Source organism: Daphnia pulicaria, chromosome 8 (genome assembly GCF_021234035.1).
Source record: "Daphnia pulicaria isolate SC F1-1A chromosome 8, SC_F0-13Bv2, whole genome shotgun sequence".
In the NCBI taxonomy this organism is placed as follows: Eukaryota; Metazoa; Arthropoda; class Branchiopoda; order Diplostraca; family Daphniidae; genus Daphnia; species Daphnia pulicaria.
The window spans coordinates 12,242,590-12,261,446 of NC_060920.1; the positions used below are offsets into that span (position 1 = coordinate 12,242,590).

An 18,857-nucleotide genomic window follows, 5' to 3' on the forward strand; every position below is an offset into this window, starting at 1 on the left:
CACTATTTCTTGCTGATCTAAATAAAAAAATTAAAAAAACGGCGGAAGAAGAAGCCAAGGTCCTTGGGCTATTTGCCTTATTTACCCTTAAAAAAAAAGAAATAAAATAAAAAGAAACCACTCGATACCGATGTTTACATTATCTCGTTTGAATCCCGCCGATTGGGACCGTCGCCTCGCCGTCCCGACGCGACTCACGATGACTTCAAAGACCCAACCAAACAACACACACAACAGCCGTCACAAGAAGAATATTCCCCCCCCCCCAAAAAAAAAAAAAACAAAAGACAAAAATACAACTATGAATACGAAAGAAAAAGTTAAGCACAAGAAACTTTTTGTTTCAATTTTTCCAATTGGGCAACATTTTGTCTGTCGTCTCTGGAACCCAAAGACATTGGCCAATTAAGCCGAGAGTTGAGTGACATGGCGGTCGGGGCTGGCCCCTTTTTTTTGTCATTTCGTTTGACTTTTTTTTTCGTTCGTTATCGGCACTAGGGTTCCCTTATTTCAAAAAGGGGCCGGAGGTATAATAGCTTTGAAAGCGCTAATCAACTCAGTTGCGCACGTCTAACGAGGCTGAGAGAAAAGCGGAGTAGTAAAATGACATCGTTAAAGTTCCTTGTCCGCCCGGTAATGCGATCCTTTCAGCTGCTGTTGTGACTCTCTCTCAGTCTCTCTCTCTATACACATCAGTTTCCCCCTCTATGCTCATCGCCCATTGGATAGGCGCAATCATTCGTGGAGAGGAGGAAGCGAAAATCTTCTTTGTTGGGTCGGAAAGAAGAAGAAGAGAAAGGCCATCAGTGAGTGCGGAGAGAGAAATGTCATTAGCGAAAAAAGGGGGGAATATTGTACATGTACAGATTATTAGATTACTACAAACCGGAAAAACTAAAAAATAACGCGCACACAAACGAGAGGAGAGGCGCCCATGTTTCGTTTCGTGTGAAATTCGATAGTTCTTGAACACACACCACAAGAGAGAAAAAGATTTGCGCCTATAACGTGAGCATTCATAATGTCGATTTCCATTTTTGATTCTTTTTTTGGGGGGAAAGAAAAGATCTTTTCTTCTTTTGATTCTTTATCGGGTTCGAACGCAGCAACATTCCTGCATCCCTCGACTGTATATTTCTCTCCAGAGAGAGGCAGAAAAGAGACCCAGACAGCTCAATCTTATAATGTTGAGCTACATAAGGCAAGAGCGGGCCACAGCAACTGCGTGTTCGTGCATACATACATATAGATGTGTAAATGCGCTATCAAGATTGGGTTTGTTTTCTCTCTTTCTTCCTCCTTAAGGAATATCGAATAAATACATTTTTTTTTTTCAAGAGAGAAAAATATTATCAAGAAGCAGCTGGCTGCGCCACTATCCATAATTTTGATTTGAATCCATAACGGGAAACGGCGGGAAATAACAAACCCCAATCAAATATGTAATTTCTCGACGAAATGTAGTATAACATTCCATCAAAATCTTAAATAGGCTACTAAACTTGTGTCTTTTTTTCTTTCTTTCTTTCTTTGGTTCCCTTTTGGTGATTTCAATCTGTTTCGAGATGTGTGTGAGGGAAATGAATCATCTGCCCGTCATGTAGCGATTGGCCTTGTCAACTGATCCTCCCTCAGCACAGCCAGAAAAGCAGAAAAAAAAGAAGGAAAGATCCATCAGGATTGATTGATTTTCAAATACAATCCGATAAGTGATGAATAAGCCAAGCCAACAGCAGCCAACTTACCAAACAACACCCAAAAAGTCACACACAACAACAAAAAAACCGAAACGGAAAAATATTGAAGATGAAGGGCGGCCCGTGCAAGCTTCTTTGGCGTCGGAGCAGCCAGCCCAGCAGCCAGCAGGAAGGAGAAAGAAAGAAGAAGACGAAGAAAGAAACGAGATGAAAGAAGAAGAAGAAGAAGGAGAGGAAAAAAGGGGGAGGGATTTGAGGGGTTTTTTAAAACATTATCTTCTTCTTCTTCTTCTTATGGACGATGAACGGCCGATGCTGGGGGTCGGCCAACAACAACCACAGGGTCCTCCGCGTCGACTTGCAACAGTCGCATCTTGATCATGTCCACGGTCGCACCAGCAGCGCCCGTCGACCATCGCCACCCGTTGAATCTGCCAAACCCATTTTTGAATTTTGCGCGCTAAAAATTTGAAAAGATAAAATAAGAATTGAATCGGGGACCGATGCGCGACAGTGGCGCTAGTTGACAAATTCCGTTCGATTCCATCATCGAGGAAAGAAAAAGAAAACAAAAAAAAAACTTTCGGGTCTAAAAGAGAAAAAGAAATTCCGCCAGTGTCTTTGGGTGCGTGCGTGAGCGCGTCGTTTTGTTTCGGCGTGTGTGTGTGGCTGTGGCGTGTGTGAGTGTGTGAGAGTGCTTGTTTGAGTGTGTAATATTATTGTTGGTGCACGCGCGCGCGAGGGATTCTCTCCAGTCGTCTTGTCTCGGCGTCCGGAGCGAGGCGGTCCCTTTCCACACAGCCCGTGAGTCCCGCGTCCGTTCCGTCCGTGTATCTGCCGAGAGTCTTCCCAGTTTGATTTGGGTTTGGTTGTTCGTGAACGACCGAATCAGAGCGATGCAACACCGAAGGCTGACCCTATCGGCCTTCCTGGCCGTCCTCCACTGTCTCCTGGACGGCCAGCACTTGGCCCTGGCCAAATCCAACGGCAACGGCCAGCAGAATTACGGATCCTTCAGCGGCAGCGGATTAGATCAAGACGGAGGACTCCAACCAGCTGTCGGAGGGTAATATTATTATTATCACACTTATTATTTTTCATCCAAACCAACACCCCCAAACATTATTACGTCACGATCACAAATTTAACCAAAAAAGTCACCGAAATAATTTTAACTTTGAAATTATCTCAAAATTGCCTCTGGCAGACGATAAAAATTGTATTTTAAAAGTCAAGTCACTTTTGAAAATTTCCTAGTAGACGCCGTATCGGGTGAATCAATCACGTGATCGTCTTTTTGGTAGTGGTGTGTGTCGTGACTCTTAACTCTTAAGGCGCTAGAAGATGGAGAGAGAAGGAGAGAGAGAGAGAGAGAACAACCTCGAAAACATCAAGAGGTCAAACAGACAAAAAGGGATAACAAAATATAAGAAGAAGGAAAAAAAGATGTCGGCCTGGTGTCGGCTGTAATGGCTCTCTAACCGAATGTAGTCGAAGCTAAGAAGAATAAAATTATACCCTTTCTTCTTCTTCTTCTTTTTCCCTTTGGAAAAAGAAGATGCGGTTGAGATGGATAAAAAAATAAAAAGGGAAAAGGTGTGTCATAAGTTGTGTGTGCCTTATAAGGTCGAGACTTATTTTTCCTCCTTTTGGGTGAAGGGGGGGGAGAGATTCACCTCAGCGGGAGGTTCAAAAAAGAAGGAGGAACCCATTGGTTTTTTTTCTTTTTCTTTTCGAGATGCTGTGCAACATCCCCATAAGTTTCTCTCTCCGAGCTGGGAGACAAGAGCCGATAAGCATCTCTCTTTCACGAACGATTTCTTCTGCCCAGCATCTCTCTACAGCTCACGACCTCCGGTTGACTGATCCCGCGTCCAGTATATAAACTGTATTAATTCTCCATTGGCCGCTGTGTCGCCATTTTCATTCGCTTCTCGTGTTACCAACCGAGCAGCACACATTTCGTCTTATCGCCGGAATTGAAATTTAAAAAAGAAAAATTCCTTTTTCGGGAGAGGATGTTGCGTCAATGGGCCCAAAGTTCAAACAGTTTTTTTTTTATTTTATTATTTTGTGTTAGTTCTTTTTTTGGTCAGACTCGTTGCTGCTGTCGTTCATTTGTTTTGTAGACGTCCTTGAGTTGGCTGTGTAGGGAAAATTGGTGTCGTCGTCGAAATGAGATTTGTCCAAAACAACTTTCCCTCCTTTTACTGGCAGCAGCTGAGCGTTGGTTCGTTCGTTCATACCAGTCCGATTTTGGTGTCCCCTATTCCTTCGTGAAGACGCCGGACAAGAAATCAAGGAGAAAGAGATGAGACGGGAGAGATACACACGCATAAGGACACAGTCGGATGATCTCCGATTCACGTCGACAGTTCTATCCCCCACTCACAAATTGTTGTTTGTCATCACAAAAGAACTGATATTCTTATTCTTATTCTACCTTCTTATTCTTCTTCTTCTTCTTCTTCTTTTTGAAATTGAAATATGCTGGGTGGGTCTACATCTATATTTCTTCGCCATTGTCATGAGAGATACATTATAACCCCTAGCTGGGAAAGCGAGAGAGAGAGAGAGAGAGAACATGAATCACTGGAAAGTTGATCCCTGTCAAACCTGATAAATCTTTGTGCAACCCCGCTTATTCCATCCGGAAGAATTTTAATTTTTTTTTTCTTCTTTCTTTCTCCGGACACGACACATTCCGAGTATGACCCAGCAACTTGTATAGCAGTACATTTCATTTTGGTATTTTTTGGTATTTTTCCCCTTGGAAACTAGAGAGTCATTCTTTTTATCACGTAGACATAACAAATAGGAGCGTTAAGACTTTGGGGCTGGGCGGCATTGGTGAGACTGGTATATAGGGGTCATCATCATCCGTCAAGGTTTCGACGTTCTGGTGATTTTCTCGCGAATAGTTAAAAAAGCCGAGAGAGGGTCGTTAAGTCGTTCCTTTTTGAACGGAACGGACATGATGGGGAAGAAAAGAAGAGAAAAACAAGGCCGTCTGCTGCCAGAGCTGCTGCCATAGCTGCTGCTGGCCGACGTATATGGTCAGCCGGGCCGAAACTAATAGCATTTTGCATTGGGGCGCGCGCTCTGGCCAATGGTGTCGTACGTGCTCGGAATGAAGAATGCCGATTTTTTGGCAAAAGCGTGTCGCTGATGTGCTGCCGACGCGAAATAATAATCAAACAAGATTTAAATTCATTTGGATTTTGAAGTTAATCATCGGCCGGCCTTGGCGTCTGGTATTTTATTTTGTCATCGCATCGATAATAAAATAAAACGGCAAAGAGTCTAGAAAAATGGGCGGAACCTGAAGGCCATCAGCAGCAGCAGAAGGAGAACTTGTGTAACTATTTCGAGGCGGTTGGAATGAGGAGTTAATGCTGATGGATACCGACATCCATCCGTCGACATCGGTGCGGTCACGTACGGGCTCGACGTCCAACAAACCCACAAAGAAGAACAAGTCTCTCTAACGCAGATTGATACGTGTATATTTTAGGCCTACGGCTTTTTAGAAAGCAGCAAAAGAAACCCCCCTCCATTTTCTGAAAAAGAATTTCGAGTTTTTTCGAATGTTGGTGCTAAAAGCAACAAAATGAAGGTATCAACCCCCTGCCTTCCATTTCTTGGAGACATTTTTGTGACGGTTGTGTCATTATAAAAATAAATGAATATTATAATACGTAAGGTCCGGGTTTTGGTCGCCGCCAACAGGGTTCATACATGATAAACATTTCTCCTTTGGTCGTGCCATTTAATTTGTTGGTTTCGGTTTTGTTTAGACCGAATGTCTGTCGGTCGCGTTATCGCAACTACTGCTGCCCTGGATGGACGCTGAGGCCAAGCACTGGACTCTGTATCATCCGTAAGTGTACCATGCGCCATTTTATTTTAAAATTTAGTTTCATTTGAAAATATTTAAATAAATAAAAATAAAAAAAAAACAGCAATCTGCACCCGACCGTGTGGCGGCCGCTGCGTTCGGCCCAACGTCTGTAACGGCGGTAACGACGGCAATGGCGGCAACGGCGCAATTGGTAAAAATGAATTTACTCTACGCCCCATTTGATATCAATTCATTCTTTAATTATTATACATCTTTGGGATAGATGGAGGTTCATCATCGTCTTCTGCGGCCAATTCGTGCCCGAATCTTTGCCAAAACGGAGGGTCGTGCATCGGTAAAAAATGCGTCTGCCGTCCGGGATTCTCCGGAGAGGCTTGCGAAGATGGTAGGAAACAGTTTTAAATTATTAGAAATGTTGTTGTCAATTTCCCAGTGAAGATAATAATAAAAAAATATGACGTTTACTATTTGACGTTTGCTTTTTTAATTCTATTTCTAGGTGTTTGCACTGAGCCGTGTTTGAACGGAGGGCGTTGTATCGGTCCCGACCGCTGCGCTTGTGTTTACGGATTCACCGGACGACGCTGCGAGGCTGGTACGTGAACAAAAAAAAAAAGAAAAATAACCAAATTCATTTTAAATCCTTGAATCATTTATCCCCCACCTCCTTTAATCCTTAGCCTTTTTATTTTTCGAATTTTAAAATAAGAAAGTTTGAATAAGTCAGGAGAAGATCATCCCAAGCTGACAGATGAAGGGTTGCGTGTGAAGTGTTAGAGAGAGGGGGGGGGAGACATATCCAATTCGAATTGAACTGGAAAGAAACGGGAAACCAAGGAGAAAATATCTCTCAAAAAGATTTTCAAGAAAGATTGAGAGGAACAAGAGAAAAAGAAACATGACAGTCATCAATAGCCCTGCAGCTGGAAGAAGACCCCATCTTTCTTTTTCTTTTTTCTTATTCTTCCATCATCTTTTTTTTTGTCTACCGTGTCCCGGATTCCGGTGGATGGATGATGGTGGTGGTGTCGGAGGGATGAAAATAAAAACCCGAATCCACAAAAAGACACGAACCCGCTTGACCTCTTTATAAGCTCTCCATTAAGGGAGTTTGTTTGAATGTTTAACATTTTATTTTTCTACTTCTTCTAAATGGATAAAAATATTCGACTTAAAAAGATTACAGGACGGGTCCGTGTTTCACGAAAATCAACAATGACATGTGCCAGGGGCAGCTGCAGGGTGTTGTCTGCACGAAGCAGCTTTGTTGCGCAACCGTGGGCAAGGCTTGGGGCCACCCGTGCGAACAATGTCCAGTGAAACTCGACTGTGACAAAGGATTTCTCCGCAATATCCACAGCGGCCAATGTGTTGGTAAGTGGAATTTTCCTTCATATTCAAAAATTGGCGCCAAATTTTTTCTCTTTTTTTTAAAAAATTAAATGATTATATTTTTGATTGAATTATTTGTGGCAGATATCGACGAGTGTGAAGCTATTCCGGCGCTGTGCGAGGGTGGAACGTGCGTCAACACGATCGGTTCATTCCGTTGCAATTGCCCCCCTGGGCAGGAACGAGATGAAGAAACAAATGAATGCCGTGAAGCAGACGAATGTCAACAAGAAGGCGTCTGCGACAATGGCCAATGTGTCAACACCGATAATGGCTACTACTGCATCTGCAATAAAGGATTCATTTCCAGCCAGGATCGAAAGCATTGCATAGGTATTCAAATAGAAAAAAAACGGGGTTTCAGCTTCTGAATAAAATAAGAAATGTCATTTGATAATTTGGTAGATGCTCGACGAGGCAATTGTTTCACCACCATCGGTCGTAATGGCCAATGCCGTAACAAATTGGCCATCAAATTGACCAAGAAAGATTGCTGCTGTGGCATCAACATGGGCAAAGGCTGGGGCGACAATGGCGTCTGCGAAATGTGCCCATTAGTCTCAGATGGTAAAATTTAATTCCCCCACAACCGAAACAGTTCATCATCAAATTCTGATTTGTTGTCATCTAATGTGAATTTAAATAATTAGACACTTATGCCCAGCTGTGCCAAGAAGCCGGCCACTTGAGTAAAATCAACGAATGCATTCTGAGACCGGACATTTGCGGTGCCGGTAAATGCATCGACACTCCGGACGGTTACAAATGTGAATGCAAACCGGGTTACGATGTCGGTCCCACTGGCATTTGTGAAGGTAATAAATCAGCAATGTGACAATTATTAATCCAGATTTTGAATAAACCCAATTATCCTTTTTTTAAAACAGACATTGATGAGTGTAAATTGAAGGGATACTGTCAGGGTGGCCAGTGCACCAATCTCGTTGGTAGTTACACCTGCTCCTGTCCGCCCGGTTTCGACCTGAGCTCCGATGGCAAACAATGTTTAGGTATTTGATGAACGCAATCATTTTTTCCTTTTTTAAATGGAATTCCTACAAGTGATTCATCAATTGATATTCAGATCACGACGAGTGCGGAGAGACGGGAATGTGCGCCCACGGAATTTGCATCAACATGGACGGCTCCTTCAAGTGCCAATGTCAAGAAGGATACGCCCTTTCACCATCTGGGCACTCGTGCGTTGGTAATAAATCGAATTTGAGATGGACCACAAATGATTGAGGACATTCAAAATCATTTTTTTCTTTTTAAATGACTCAATTAGATTTGGACGAATGCGCCGAAAATCCGCGCATTTGTTTGAACGGCCGCTGTGAGAATATCCCCGGCTCTTTCGAGTGCGTTTGCGAGGAAGGATTTTCCAGCTCGGCCGTTGGACCGTTTTGCGTCGACATGGACGAGTGCGGACAGACGGGAATGTGCGACAACGGAAAATGCATCAACATGGACGGATCCTTCAAATGCGTCTGCGATTCCGGCTACAAATTGTCGTCGGACGGAAAGACTTGCATCGGTACCATTTTTAAACAATCATCCATTTGTTCCATCCGCCCAAAGATTGTATACTCAACTTTAATTAGATATCGACGAGTGTAACCAAAATCCTTGTCAAAACGGAATCTGCCTCAATTCGGCCGGCAGCTTCAAATGCGAATGTCCACCGGGACTCGTCCTGGGAATAGACGGACGCACTTGTCTGGATTCCAGACGCGACGTCTGCTACGCCCACTTCCGCGACGGCCAGTGCCTCAATCCATCAACTTCAATGGTGACCAAATCCAGCTGCTGCTGTTGCACAGTAATCCTTGGCCAGCCCATGGGCTGGGGCACACCTTGTCAAGCTTGTCCTCAGCCGGACAGTGAAGAATTTGAACAACTTTGTCCGTTCGGCTCGGGCAAAACTCACAGCGGAGACGGTAAGACAACAAATTGTGAAATTTTCGATTGAATTAAATTTTTATAATCGGTTTGAAATCTATTTCGGACTTAGATATCAACGAATGCGCTCAGAATCCCAACATTTGCACGAACGGAGCCTGCGAGAACTTGCTGGGCACATATCGTTGTATTTGCAATCCCGGATACCAAGTGGACAGTTCCGGCAAAACTTGCACGGACATCAACGAATGCGCCGTCGACAATCTCCTCTGCGACGGGGGACAGTGTCGTAACACCCCGGGCAGTTTCCAAGTAATACCATCCCAATCTAAATTCAAATGATCCACTTAATTATTGTTGATTGCGCTAAATTTTAGTGTATCTGTCCGACTGGAACGCAATTGAACACGGCCACTAATGTCTGCGAGGATGTCGACGAATGTCGAGAGCTGGGCATCGACGCCTGCGCCAACGGCCAGTGTGTCAACATGATGGGAAGTTACCGCTGCGAATGTGCCGATGGAGCCGTGCTGGACAATACCGGACGTGTTTGTATTGGTGAGTGCCAATATTATCGATGCCAACAACTTTTCGGCAACTTGTAAAATGTTCAACCAATTTCAAATTGATTTTCAGATAACCGCAAAGGTTCGTGCTGGACCAAAGTGGTGGACGGCCGGTGCGAGAACAACCTGCCCCGTTTGACGTTGAAATCCGAGTGCTGCTGCTCAGTCGGCCTGGCCTGGGGCAGTCCGTGCGAGATGTGCAACACGATCGAGTGCGACTGCCCGATCGGCTACGCCAAAGTGGACGGCAAGACGTGCACGGACGTCAACGAGTGCGACCTGAACCCGGGCATCTGCAAGGGCGGCGGCATCTGCGTCAACACGGAGGGATCCTTCACCTGCACCTGCCCGCCGGGACTGACGCTGGACGAGACGGCCACCCGGTGCATCGACCAGCGCCAGGAGCCCTGCTACCTCGACTACCGCCACGGCATCTGCACCAAGGAGCTGGAGGGCCACTACCTGAGGAGCGTCTGCTGCTGCAGCATCGGCAAAGCCTGGGGCCACGCCTGCGACTCTTGCCCCAAGCCGGGCTCGCCCACCTTCGAGGAACTCTGCCCAAAAGGCCACGGCTACGTCGACCGCAAGGACATCAACGAGTGCACGACCTTCTCCGACATGTGCGATCACGGCCGCTGCAAGAACAGCATCGGCAGTTTCAACTGCCGCTGTAACCAAGGCTACGCCCTCGACGAAGACGGCATCAAATGCAATGGTATCAAATCATTCGTCATCATCATCATAATTCAATGAATCACTTTTGAAATTTCCTTTCCTTTCAGATATCGACGAGTGTAACATCATGAGGGGAGTTTGCGGCAACGGAACGTGTCAAAACACCAACGGCAGTTTCACCTGCGATTGCGAGGAAGGTTACGAGAGCACGATGATGATGCAAATCTGCATGGGTATGTCATTTAGAGCCAAATTTGAATCGTGAGCTTTATTGATATCGATTGGATTGTTGTTGTTTGTTTGCCAGATATCGACGAGTGCCAACGCACCCCCGGATTGTGCCGCGGCGGTAAATGTATCAACACTCCCGGTAGCTTCCGTTGCGAGTGCCCACCCGGTCACGAACTGGCTCCCAATCGACGCTCTTGCAAAGGTTAACAAAATAGATTTTTGGTCATTTCATTTTGATTCCGACAATACAATTTTGAAATATTTTTAAGATATCGATGAATGTTCCCGTACTAGCGGCATCTGCTCCAACGGTGTCTGTGAGAACATGATGGGAACTTACCAGTGCGTCTGTAACGACGGCTACCAGCAAACCGGCCAGAAATCTCATTGCGAAGGTAGGTCAAAATTGGATTGAGTTTAAATTTTGATTCAGATCCTTCTTAAGATGGAATTCAATGACAGATCTTGACGAGTGCAACGTCAACAACGGAGGCTGCGACGACAATTGCATGAACACGCCGGGCAGTTTCTCTTGCGCTTGCAGGTAAACTCAACTTAATTCTAATTTGATTTCATTTGAAATTTAAAAAAATCTAATTTTTCTGCTGGTGAATTAGTGCGGGTTACATGCTGCTGATGGACGGAAGAAGCTGCGCCGATATTGACGAGTGCAAAGAGAATCCGCGCATCTGCAACGGTGGCAAATGTACCAACACGCCGGGCAGTTACCTGTGCTCCTGTCAAGGCGGTTTGACCACGTCTTCCGATGGAATCACTTGCGAAGGTATTCCCATCCAACAATTTTTTTTTAAATAACAAAACAAAAAACAAGTTGTTTATTCAAGTGTCGTTTTCGTGCTTGCAGATATTGACGAGTGTACGACGGCCGGCATGTGCCTCAACGGCGAATGCGACAACACGCTAGGATCGTACAAATGTCGCTGCGAGGAGGGCTACTCCGTCAAGGACGACGGCCCGGGCTGCACGGACGACGACGAGTGCCTGTTGGGCACGTTCAACTGTGACGTCAACGCCGAGTGCAACAACACCGAGGGCGGGTACGAGTGCCGCTGCCGCGAGGGATTCACGGGCAACGGCGCTGTTTGTCGTGACATTAATGAATGTTTAACCAACAATGGCGGCTGCGATCAGGACGCCCAATGCATCAACACTGAAGGATCCTTCAAGGTATAATTCAAGCTGAATTTCATTTTAGACGTCAAACGATACATTTTTGTTTGTTGTTTTAGTGCGTCTGCGACTCGGGATTCAGCGGGAACGGCTACGTCTGTCAAGACATTGACGAATGCTCCAACGATCCCACCTTGTGTGAGAACGGCCAGTGTCTCAACTACCCAGGATCGTTCCGCTGCGAGTGCGAGATGGGTTTCATGCATCCGGATGAGCGCAATGAACAATCCTGCGTCGGTTAGTTTCTTAATTTCATTTTCGTTTTTCTTCCGGCTAAAAATAAATAAAATGATTTGATTGTTTTGCTCTAGATATCGACGAGTGTCAAATGTTCAGCAATCTCTGCGTTTTCGGCAAATGCGAAAACATTTACGGCATGTTCCGCTGCATCTGCGACAAGGGATTCACGCTGGATGAATCCGGTGGCAACTGTACGGATATCGACGAGTGCGAGAACCCGCAGGCTTGCCAGTACGGAAACTGCATTAACTCCCAGGGCAGTTACGTCTGTCAGTGTCCACCACATCACGAGCTGATCCCATCGCAGAACGGATGCGTCGGTAAGTTGTCACTAATTATTTTGCCACAAATATCTTAGATAGTTAATTGGAACATTGACAATTACAGACAAACGCGTGGGATCTTGTTTCCTGGATGTCCAGCAAACGCCAGCCGGTCGTAACGTTTGCACGAACAATGTGGACGACATGGTTTCTCGATCCACCTGCTGTTGCTCCGTCGGTAAGGCCTGGGGACCGCAGTGTGAAATTTGCCCAGCTCCAGACTCTGACGAATTGAAAGCCTTGTGCCCGGCTGGATCTGGATTCAGACCCAACATGATAACCGTAAATTGAAAATATCCTGCACTATTTTCTTTTGCCACATTATTTGAACTGGAAATTTTGTTTTGACGTTTGTCCAGGTCGTTTTGGAAGACATTGACGAGTGTTCGGAAATGGATAACTTGTGCAAAGATGGTCGCTGCTCCAACACCTTTGGCAGTTTCATGTGCACCTGCAACGACGGATACCAGATCGATGAAGCCAACGCCATGTGTGTTGGTACGAACCTTTAAAAAAAAAAAAATGATTCCTAAACAGATTTGAAAGTAAATTATTCATTTATTGTTAGATATTGACGAGTGCGCTCAAGATCCGTTGATTTGCGGTGTCGGCACTTGTGTCAACACGGACGGCGGATATAATTGCATCTGCCCCGAGGGATACGTCCTCCTTCCTGGAGGGAGTAAGTCAAGGAACAATGATTCAGTTTCTTTTGTATCGGATTGAATTAATTTGGAAACTTTACAGAGGAATGCGTCGACATGCGCAAGGAGCTTTGCTACATGAACTTCACCAACAACGCTTGCGGAAGTCCCATGATGCAGCCGCAAACTCGAATGGTTTGCTGTTGTTCCATGGGCGCTGGATGGGGCAAGAACTGCGAAGAGTGTCCTAAACAAGGATCTCGTAAGACTTTTCCCATTGTCTGGTTTTTTCTTTGGAATTCTCGGCTAAAACAACTTTGATTCATTTAGGAGAATATCTGACCTTGTGCGGTAATCGACCCGGATCCATCATCGATCCAATGACGGGCGTGTCCAAGGAGATCGACGAATGTACGCTGATGCCCCAAATGTGCCAAAATGGTATCTGCATGAATGTGCCCGGCAGTTTCAAATGCGAGTGCAATCGCGGCTACATCTACGACGAAGATGCTCACCAGTGCATTGGTAAAAATTATTATCGATTGCCATTTGTGAAGGGAAATGGTAATTTAATTCGCTTATTCCAGATGATAACGAATGCAACCGACTACCCAGTCCTTGCCGTGGAAACGCCCAGTGTGTCAACACTCCAGGAAGCTTCGAATGCGCTTGTCCAGATGGTTACAAACTCGGCATCACTGGCCGAGATTGCGCTGGTATTTAAAAAAAAAGAAATTCAACACAATTTAGTTTTTAAAATTAAATTTTGATTTGCTGCAGATATTGACGAGTGTCGCGATCGGCCCGGTATTTGCAACAACGGCGAGTGTAACAATTTCCAGGGTTCGTTCCAGTGCGTCTGCCGCAGCGGCTACACTCTGACACCCGGCCGTGATTCTTGTGTCGACATTGACGAATGCCAACGCAATCCCAACATTTGCAACAACGGCACCTGCCTCAACACTCTCGGCTCCTACAAGTGCCATTGCTACTCGGGTTTCAAACTCAGTCCCAACAACGATTGCGCCGGTTAGTCAACGTGAATTTTTTATTTTAGTTTTTTAATGTCGGGATCCGCATTGATGAAATCTTTTTTCCCCCTTTGATAGATGTTGACGAGTGTCGTCTACTCCTTGGCATCTGTCGAAACGGTCGTTGCCGTAACACCGTGGGATCTTTCTCTTGTGAATGCGCTGATGGCTACACGCTCACCGACGACGGACAAAACTGTCGGGACATTAACGAGTGCACAGAGGTAATAAAAATCCCTGAATTTTGCGACAATTGTTTAACATTTCTCCTTTTTTTTTAAAAAAAAAAGCTTCCTGGAACATGTCCAGCTCCAGGAAAATGTCAGAATTTGATGGGATCATTTGTGTGTTCCTGTCCAGCGGGATACGAGTTAATGCCCGATGGCAACACTTGCGCAGGTAAACCAAATCATTTCAAATTTCCTGCCAATTTTTGAAAAACCAATTATTTGAATAACTTCCAGATGTTAACGAGTGTCTTGTGGATGAAAATCTGTGCGACGAGGGAGATTGTATCAATACGGAAGGAAGTTTCAAGTGCGAATGTCCTAGCGGCTACGTCCTGAGCAGCGACGGCAAGAAATGTGTCGACGTCCGCGAGGAACTTTGTTTCAACACTTTCCGTAACGGAGGACGCGGCAGCTGCGCAGATCCTAGAATGACGGCCATGACCAAGACCCAATGTTGTTGTACTATGGGAGGCGCTTGGGGCAACGCCTGCGAAAAATGCCCGTCTGAAGGATCCCGTAAGCGCAATTCATTTCCCCCTGTAGTGACAATTTAATGTGATTCGATTTTGTTCAACTTTTTTTCTAGCCGAGTTTGAGAAACTTTGCCCAAGTGGAGCCGGTCGCGGACCTAAAGGAGAGGATCTCAACGAGTGCAGTGTCATGCCGGGCATTTGCGAAGGTGGCGAGTGTGTCAATACCGACGGATCCTTCCGCTGCGAATGCCCAATGGGCTTCGTATTGGACAGCAGCGGCGTCAAATGCGTCGGTATGGATTTCGTCCATTTTAGCAAAAGGATCGATTTTGTCATTTCAAATAATTGTGTGTGTGTGTGTTGAACGGCAGATGATAACGAATGCGCCGTGTCCAACATTTGCCGGAACGGTACCTGCACCAATGTGGAGGGTGGATTCGAATGCGACTGCACGGATGGATTCGCTCCGGGACCCATGCAAATCTGCGAGGACGTTGACGAGTGCCAAGAAATTGGCCACCAGTGCGCCTTCCGTTGCCACAACGTGCCGGGCTCCTTCCGTTGCATTTGCCCGTACGGCTACACTTTGGCCGCAGATGGCCGACACTGTCAAGACGTGGACGAATGCTCCACTCCGGCCAACAACTGCAAATTCGCCTGCAAGAACCTCATCGGCTCGTTCATGTGCATCTGCCCGGAAGGCTACACTCAAGTGGGCATGACGGACGACTGTCGAGACGTTAATGAATGCGCCGCCAACGGCAACTTGTGCAAGAATGGACATTGCGTCAACACCAAAGGATCGTACAAATGCGAATGCTACGAAGGATTCGAAGTCAGCTCCGACGGAAAATCCTGCATCGGTAATTTCTCACTTTCCTTCAAGTTTTCCATTCATTTGACATTTCTTTCAATGGATCAGATCGTCGAACTGGATATTGCTTCCGTCAATTAATGAGCGGAATGTGCACAACGCATACGGACGGACTGATGCAGGTGACCAAGGCCGATTGTTGCTGTACAATGGGAGCGGCTTGGGGACCCATGTGCGAACATTGTCCTCGTAAAGGCAGCGAAGAGTACGAGGAATTGTGTCTCGAAGTTGGTTATTCCGTCGACGGACACGGTAGATTATCTTGTGCCAGCCAATTTTGTTTTGACGGAGTGAATTAATTCATCCCTCCTTTTTTGTAAATTCTTAGATATCGACGAATGCAACACGATTCCCAACTTGTGTCGCAATGGACGATGCATCAACACCTTAGGGTCGTATCGTTGCATGTGTAACAAGGGATATCGACCGGATCACAGCGGAACTCGATGCATAGGTCAGCGAATTTTCCTCATTTTTATAGTTGTCAATTTTCTGATGATCTTTTGATTCCAGACGTCAACGAGTGCGAACTGACACCACCGCCGTGCAAGTTTACGTGCATGAACACGGAGGGCAGTTTCATCTGCTCCTGTCCGAAAGGATATGTCCTTAATCCCGATGGAGTCTCTTGTCGAGATCTGGATGAGTGCGCCACCGGCCAGCACAACTGCGAGCACGAATGTCTCAACACCCCCGGAAGCTACAAGTGTATCTGTCCTAAAGGATATTCGCAAGTCAACGACAAATGCATTGGTCAGTAACAACTCATCGATTTTTGTGATAACAATAAAATTTTATTTGTTCATTTTGACTGTCCAGATGTCAACGAGTGCGTCGAACAACCGGGCGTTTGCATTTCCCCGGCCCAGTGCATCAACACACTCGGCAGTTTCAAGTGTTTGTGTCCTCGCGGCTTCCAACTGGACCAAACTGGCAATCAGTGTGTGGATAACGACGAGTGTATGGATGACAGTAGATGCCAGAACGGATGCCAGGTGAATTCGCTTTGAAATGAAAGAAAATTTTATTTCATTTTGTTAATAATAATTTAATACGAATAGAACACGATGGGAAGCTACCGCTGCGCCTGCCCCGATGGCTACGTCCAGCACCCGTACTACAGCCAGTGCATCGATGATAACGAGTGTCAGCAAATGTCACCTTGCGGAAATGCAAACTGCCAAAACACTCTTGGAAGCTATCGCTGTGCTTGCCCCGATGGCTATCAGTTCGACGGGCTTTTGCTCGTTTGTGTCCAGGTAAAATTGATTCACTTCAATTTTTTAAAAATGATCGTGTGAAATCATTTTGATTCATTTGATCTCAACAGGTTAGTAGCGGTTGCTCGAATAGTCCGTGTGCCTTTGGATGTTCTCCGATAGGAAACAGTGGATTTAGCTGCGGATGTCCTTCCGGATACCAACGAATTGCTCAAGTAAGTTTTTTTTTTTTTTTTTTTTTTTAATGAATAAACCCTTTTAATTAATTGACATTGGCAACTTAGGGACATTGTATTTCGACGATAACGCCAATCAACAACGGCGGATTCAACGGGGACGGACAAGAATACGGCCCCAACGGTTTAGATCCGTACAACAATTCAAAGGAGAAAATCATCTCCACCGAGGGCTGCTTCTCTTGCAAGGTCAACGGCGTCGGTCCAAGAGGCAAACGAAGCATCAATTCTAAAAGCAATTCGACTAATGTTCAGAACGGTTTCAGCGAACCAACCAATGCGACTGCCGTTCTGAACAGTTTCGCCGAACCGCTGAATACCAGCCAACCATTGGCCATTCGAGTTTCGCTGGATCAAACCAAACATCGCACCAATATCATTCAGCTTCAACCGGCTTTCCGTAACATGAGGGTATTTGTCTTCACCCCATACGAGATTTGTTACATTTTCAACTTACATATTTTAATTTGCTTAGGAGCAAATCGAGTACGTGATCGCCAAAGGCAACGAAGGAAACCAATTTGAGCTTCGCAAGAGGCACGGATTCTGGAGTTTGAATTTCCGACGCCGTCTCAAGAAGGAAGGCCGTTTCGAAGTTGAAATTCGCGCCGTGAATGATGACGCCGAACAGCTGGAAGAGGTCGACGAGTCACTCGACTTCAACGTTCATATTCATGTCGATCCTTAAAAAGCATAAAGATACTTTTTCTTGCCACAAGTGGCGAAATTTTTTGCCAAAAACAAGAGAATGAAAGAGAAATCATTTCTTGTTGATTAAAAGAAAAAAAAAGAAAAAAAAAACAACAAACATTTTTCGTTTCCCTTTTATTATGTCACATCCGGTGTCTGATTATTTGTCTCTTCCTATACGTTCAAGTTGTTCAAAACTTTTCAATCAATAAAATTTTCCTTTCCACCTTTCTTGCACACTTTCCAAACTTACAAAACTTCCCACTGCCAGTCCGTAATCGTGTCCCGAGACACTTGGCTGTCATCGAGAGTGCTCCATTTTCTCTTTTAAACGCACCAAATTTGCCTTATTGCAACTTCCAAAATTAGTGTTTTGACCATATGGGACCTATGCTCTGTTCACCCAGTATATCTAACTCTGATGATATGATAACAATGTAAATAATCTGCCTTGTGTTCCAACAGTTTTAACTTTTCTCCCGACCCCCCTTGGAACTATTAAAGTAATGTGCCTTTGTAGAGGATTTAGAAGTCCTGCTTCTAGAATGCCGCTGCTTAGTACTACATGCAGGAGTGATCCTTTTATTTCATCTTATAATTAACTCCTCTGTTATGACCCACATAAATACTAATGTCCTGTCACACAAAACTTTGGAAGGCGTGCTATATCAGATTCGTGGAATATACAAGCAGTCTTTCCTCATTTTCAGATACATTATTTAGTGCATTTGCAAATGGATACAGTAATAAAAATGCAAACAATGGTTGCATAATACTTAAATGTAATCAGAGACACAGTTAGGATAAGAATAAATTTGAGTTGTTAAATAAGACTGCTAAGTAACAACTGCATGAAGCTGACACAATCATTAATATTCCCCGAATATTCCAAAAGAAACTACCCGGCCTACCGGACTAATAAGCCATTGAATTAGCAGCAGTTCAGTTTACGGAAAAGGTGCCGTCTGAGAAATAAAAATAAAAAGCCATACTAAAGAACGAATAAAAGAAATGGGAAACAAAATATCGACTGTATAATTCCTTCGCCAGTCCTATCAAGAATCAAGCAGAGCTATAGATAGTAGATACATCTATAACTCTGAATCAACTACAGTGCTGGTCCAGTTATCAGACCGCCTGCCCATACGACCAATCCGGCAATCCAGGTATACGACCACCCTTTTGCATGCACCAATTTCTGGCGCGAGATCCCGTTTAAGTTCAAACTGTTCTGTCGATAAACATGCCGCCACTTGGATTATTTTAATCCACTTCGAGGTATTCTGTTTTTAAATCATCATTGACCTTCATTATTGAAAAAGGGTTGGACTTTTTCGAACAAAGATGAATTTCGTCAGTCGTAACAATAATTTGTTTTCT

At 45.0% G+C, this 18,857-nt stretch overlaps 1 protein-coding gene across 1 annotated transcript; it reads left to right on the forward strand.

Moving 5' to 3' along the window:
- The first annotated feature begins 2,047 nt into the window (after positions 1-2,047).
- On the forward strand, positions 2,048-18,180 carry LOC124310813 (fibrillin-2-like). The gene is made up of 44 exons (XM_046774832.1): positions 2,048-2,763; positions 5,495-5,577; positions 5,660-5,749; positions 5,822-5,944; positions 6,059-6,154; positions 6,739-6,933; positions 7,036-7,284; positions 7,357-7,518; positions 7,602-7,766; positions 7,839-7,961; positions 8,036-8,158; positions 8,240-8,488; positions 8,556-8,891; positions 8,966-9,165; positions 9,231-9,411; positions 9,490-10,134; positions 10,202-10,327; positions 10,402-10,527; positions 10,595-10,720; positions 10,788-10,869; positions 10,943-11,109; positions 11,191-11,513; positions 11,576-11,753; positions 11,828-12,076; positions 12,144-12,361; positions 12,439-12,577; positions 12,648-12,761; positions 12,827-12,985; positions 13,054-13,248; positions 13,311-13,439; positions 13,504-13,752; positions 13,833-13,978; positions 14,045-14,153; positions 14,219-14,500; positions 14,571-14,750; positions 14,829-15,320; positions 15,380-15,583; positions 15,660-15,785; positions 15,845-16,084; positions 16,151-16,326; positions 16,393-16,590; positions 16,662-16,766; positions 16,836-17,198; positions 17,263-18,180. Exons 1-44 carry the CDS (start codon positions 2,594-2,596, stop codon positions 17,473-17,475), a joined length of 8,604 nt encoding a protein of 2,867 aa, XP_046630788.1. The 5' UTR covers positions 2,048-2,593; the 3' UTR covers positions 17,476-18,180.
- Positions 18,181-18,857: the final 677 nt, after the last annotated feature.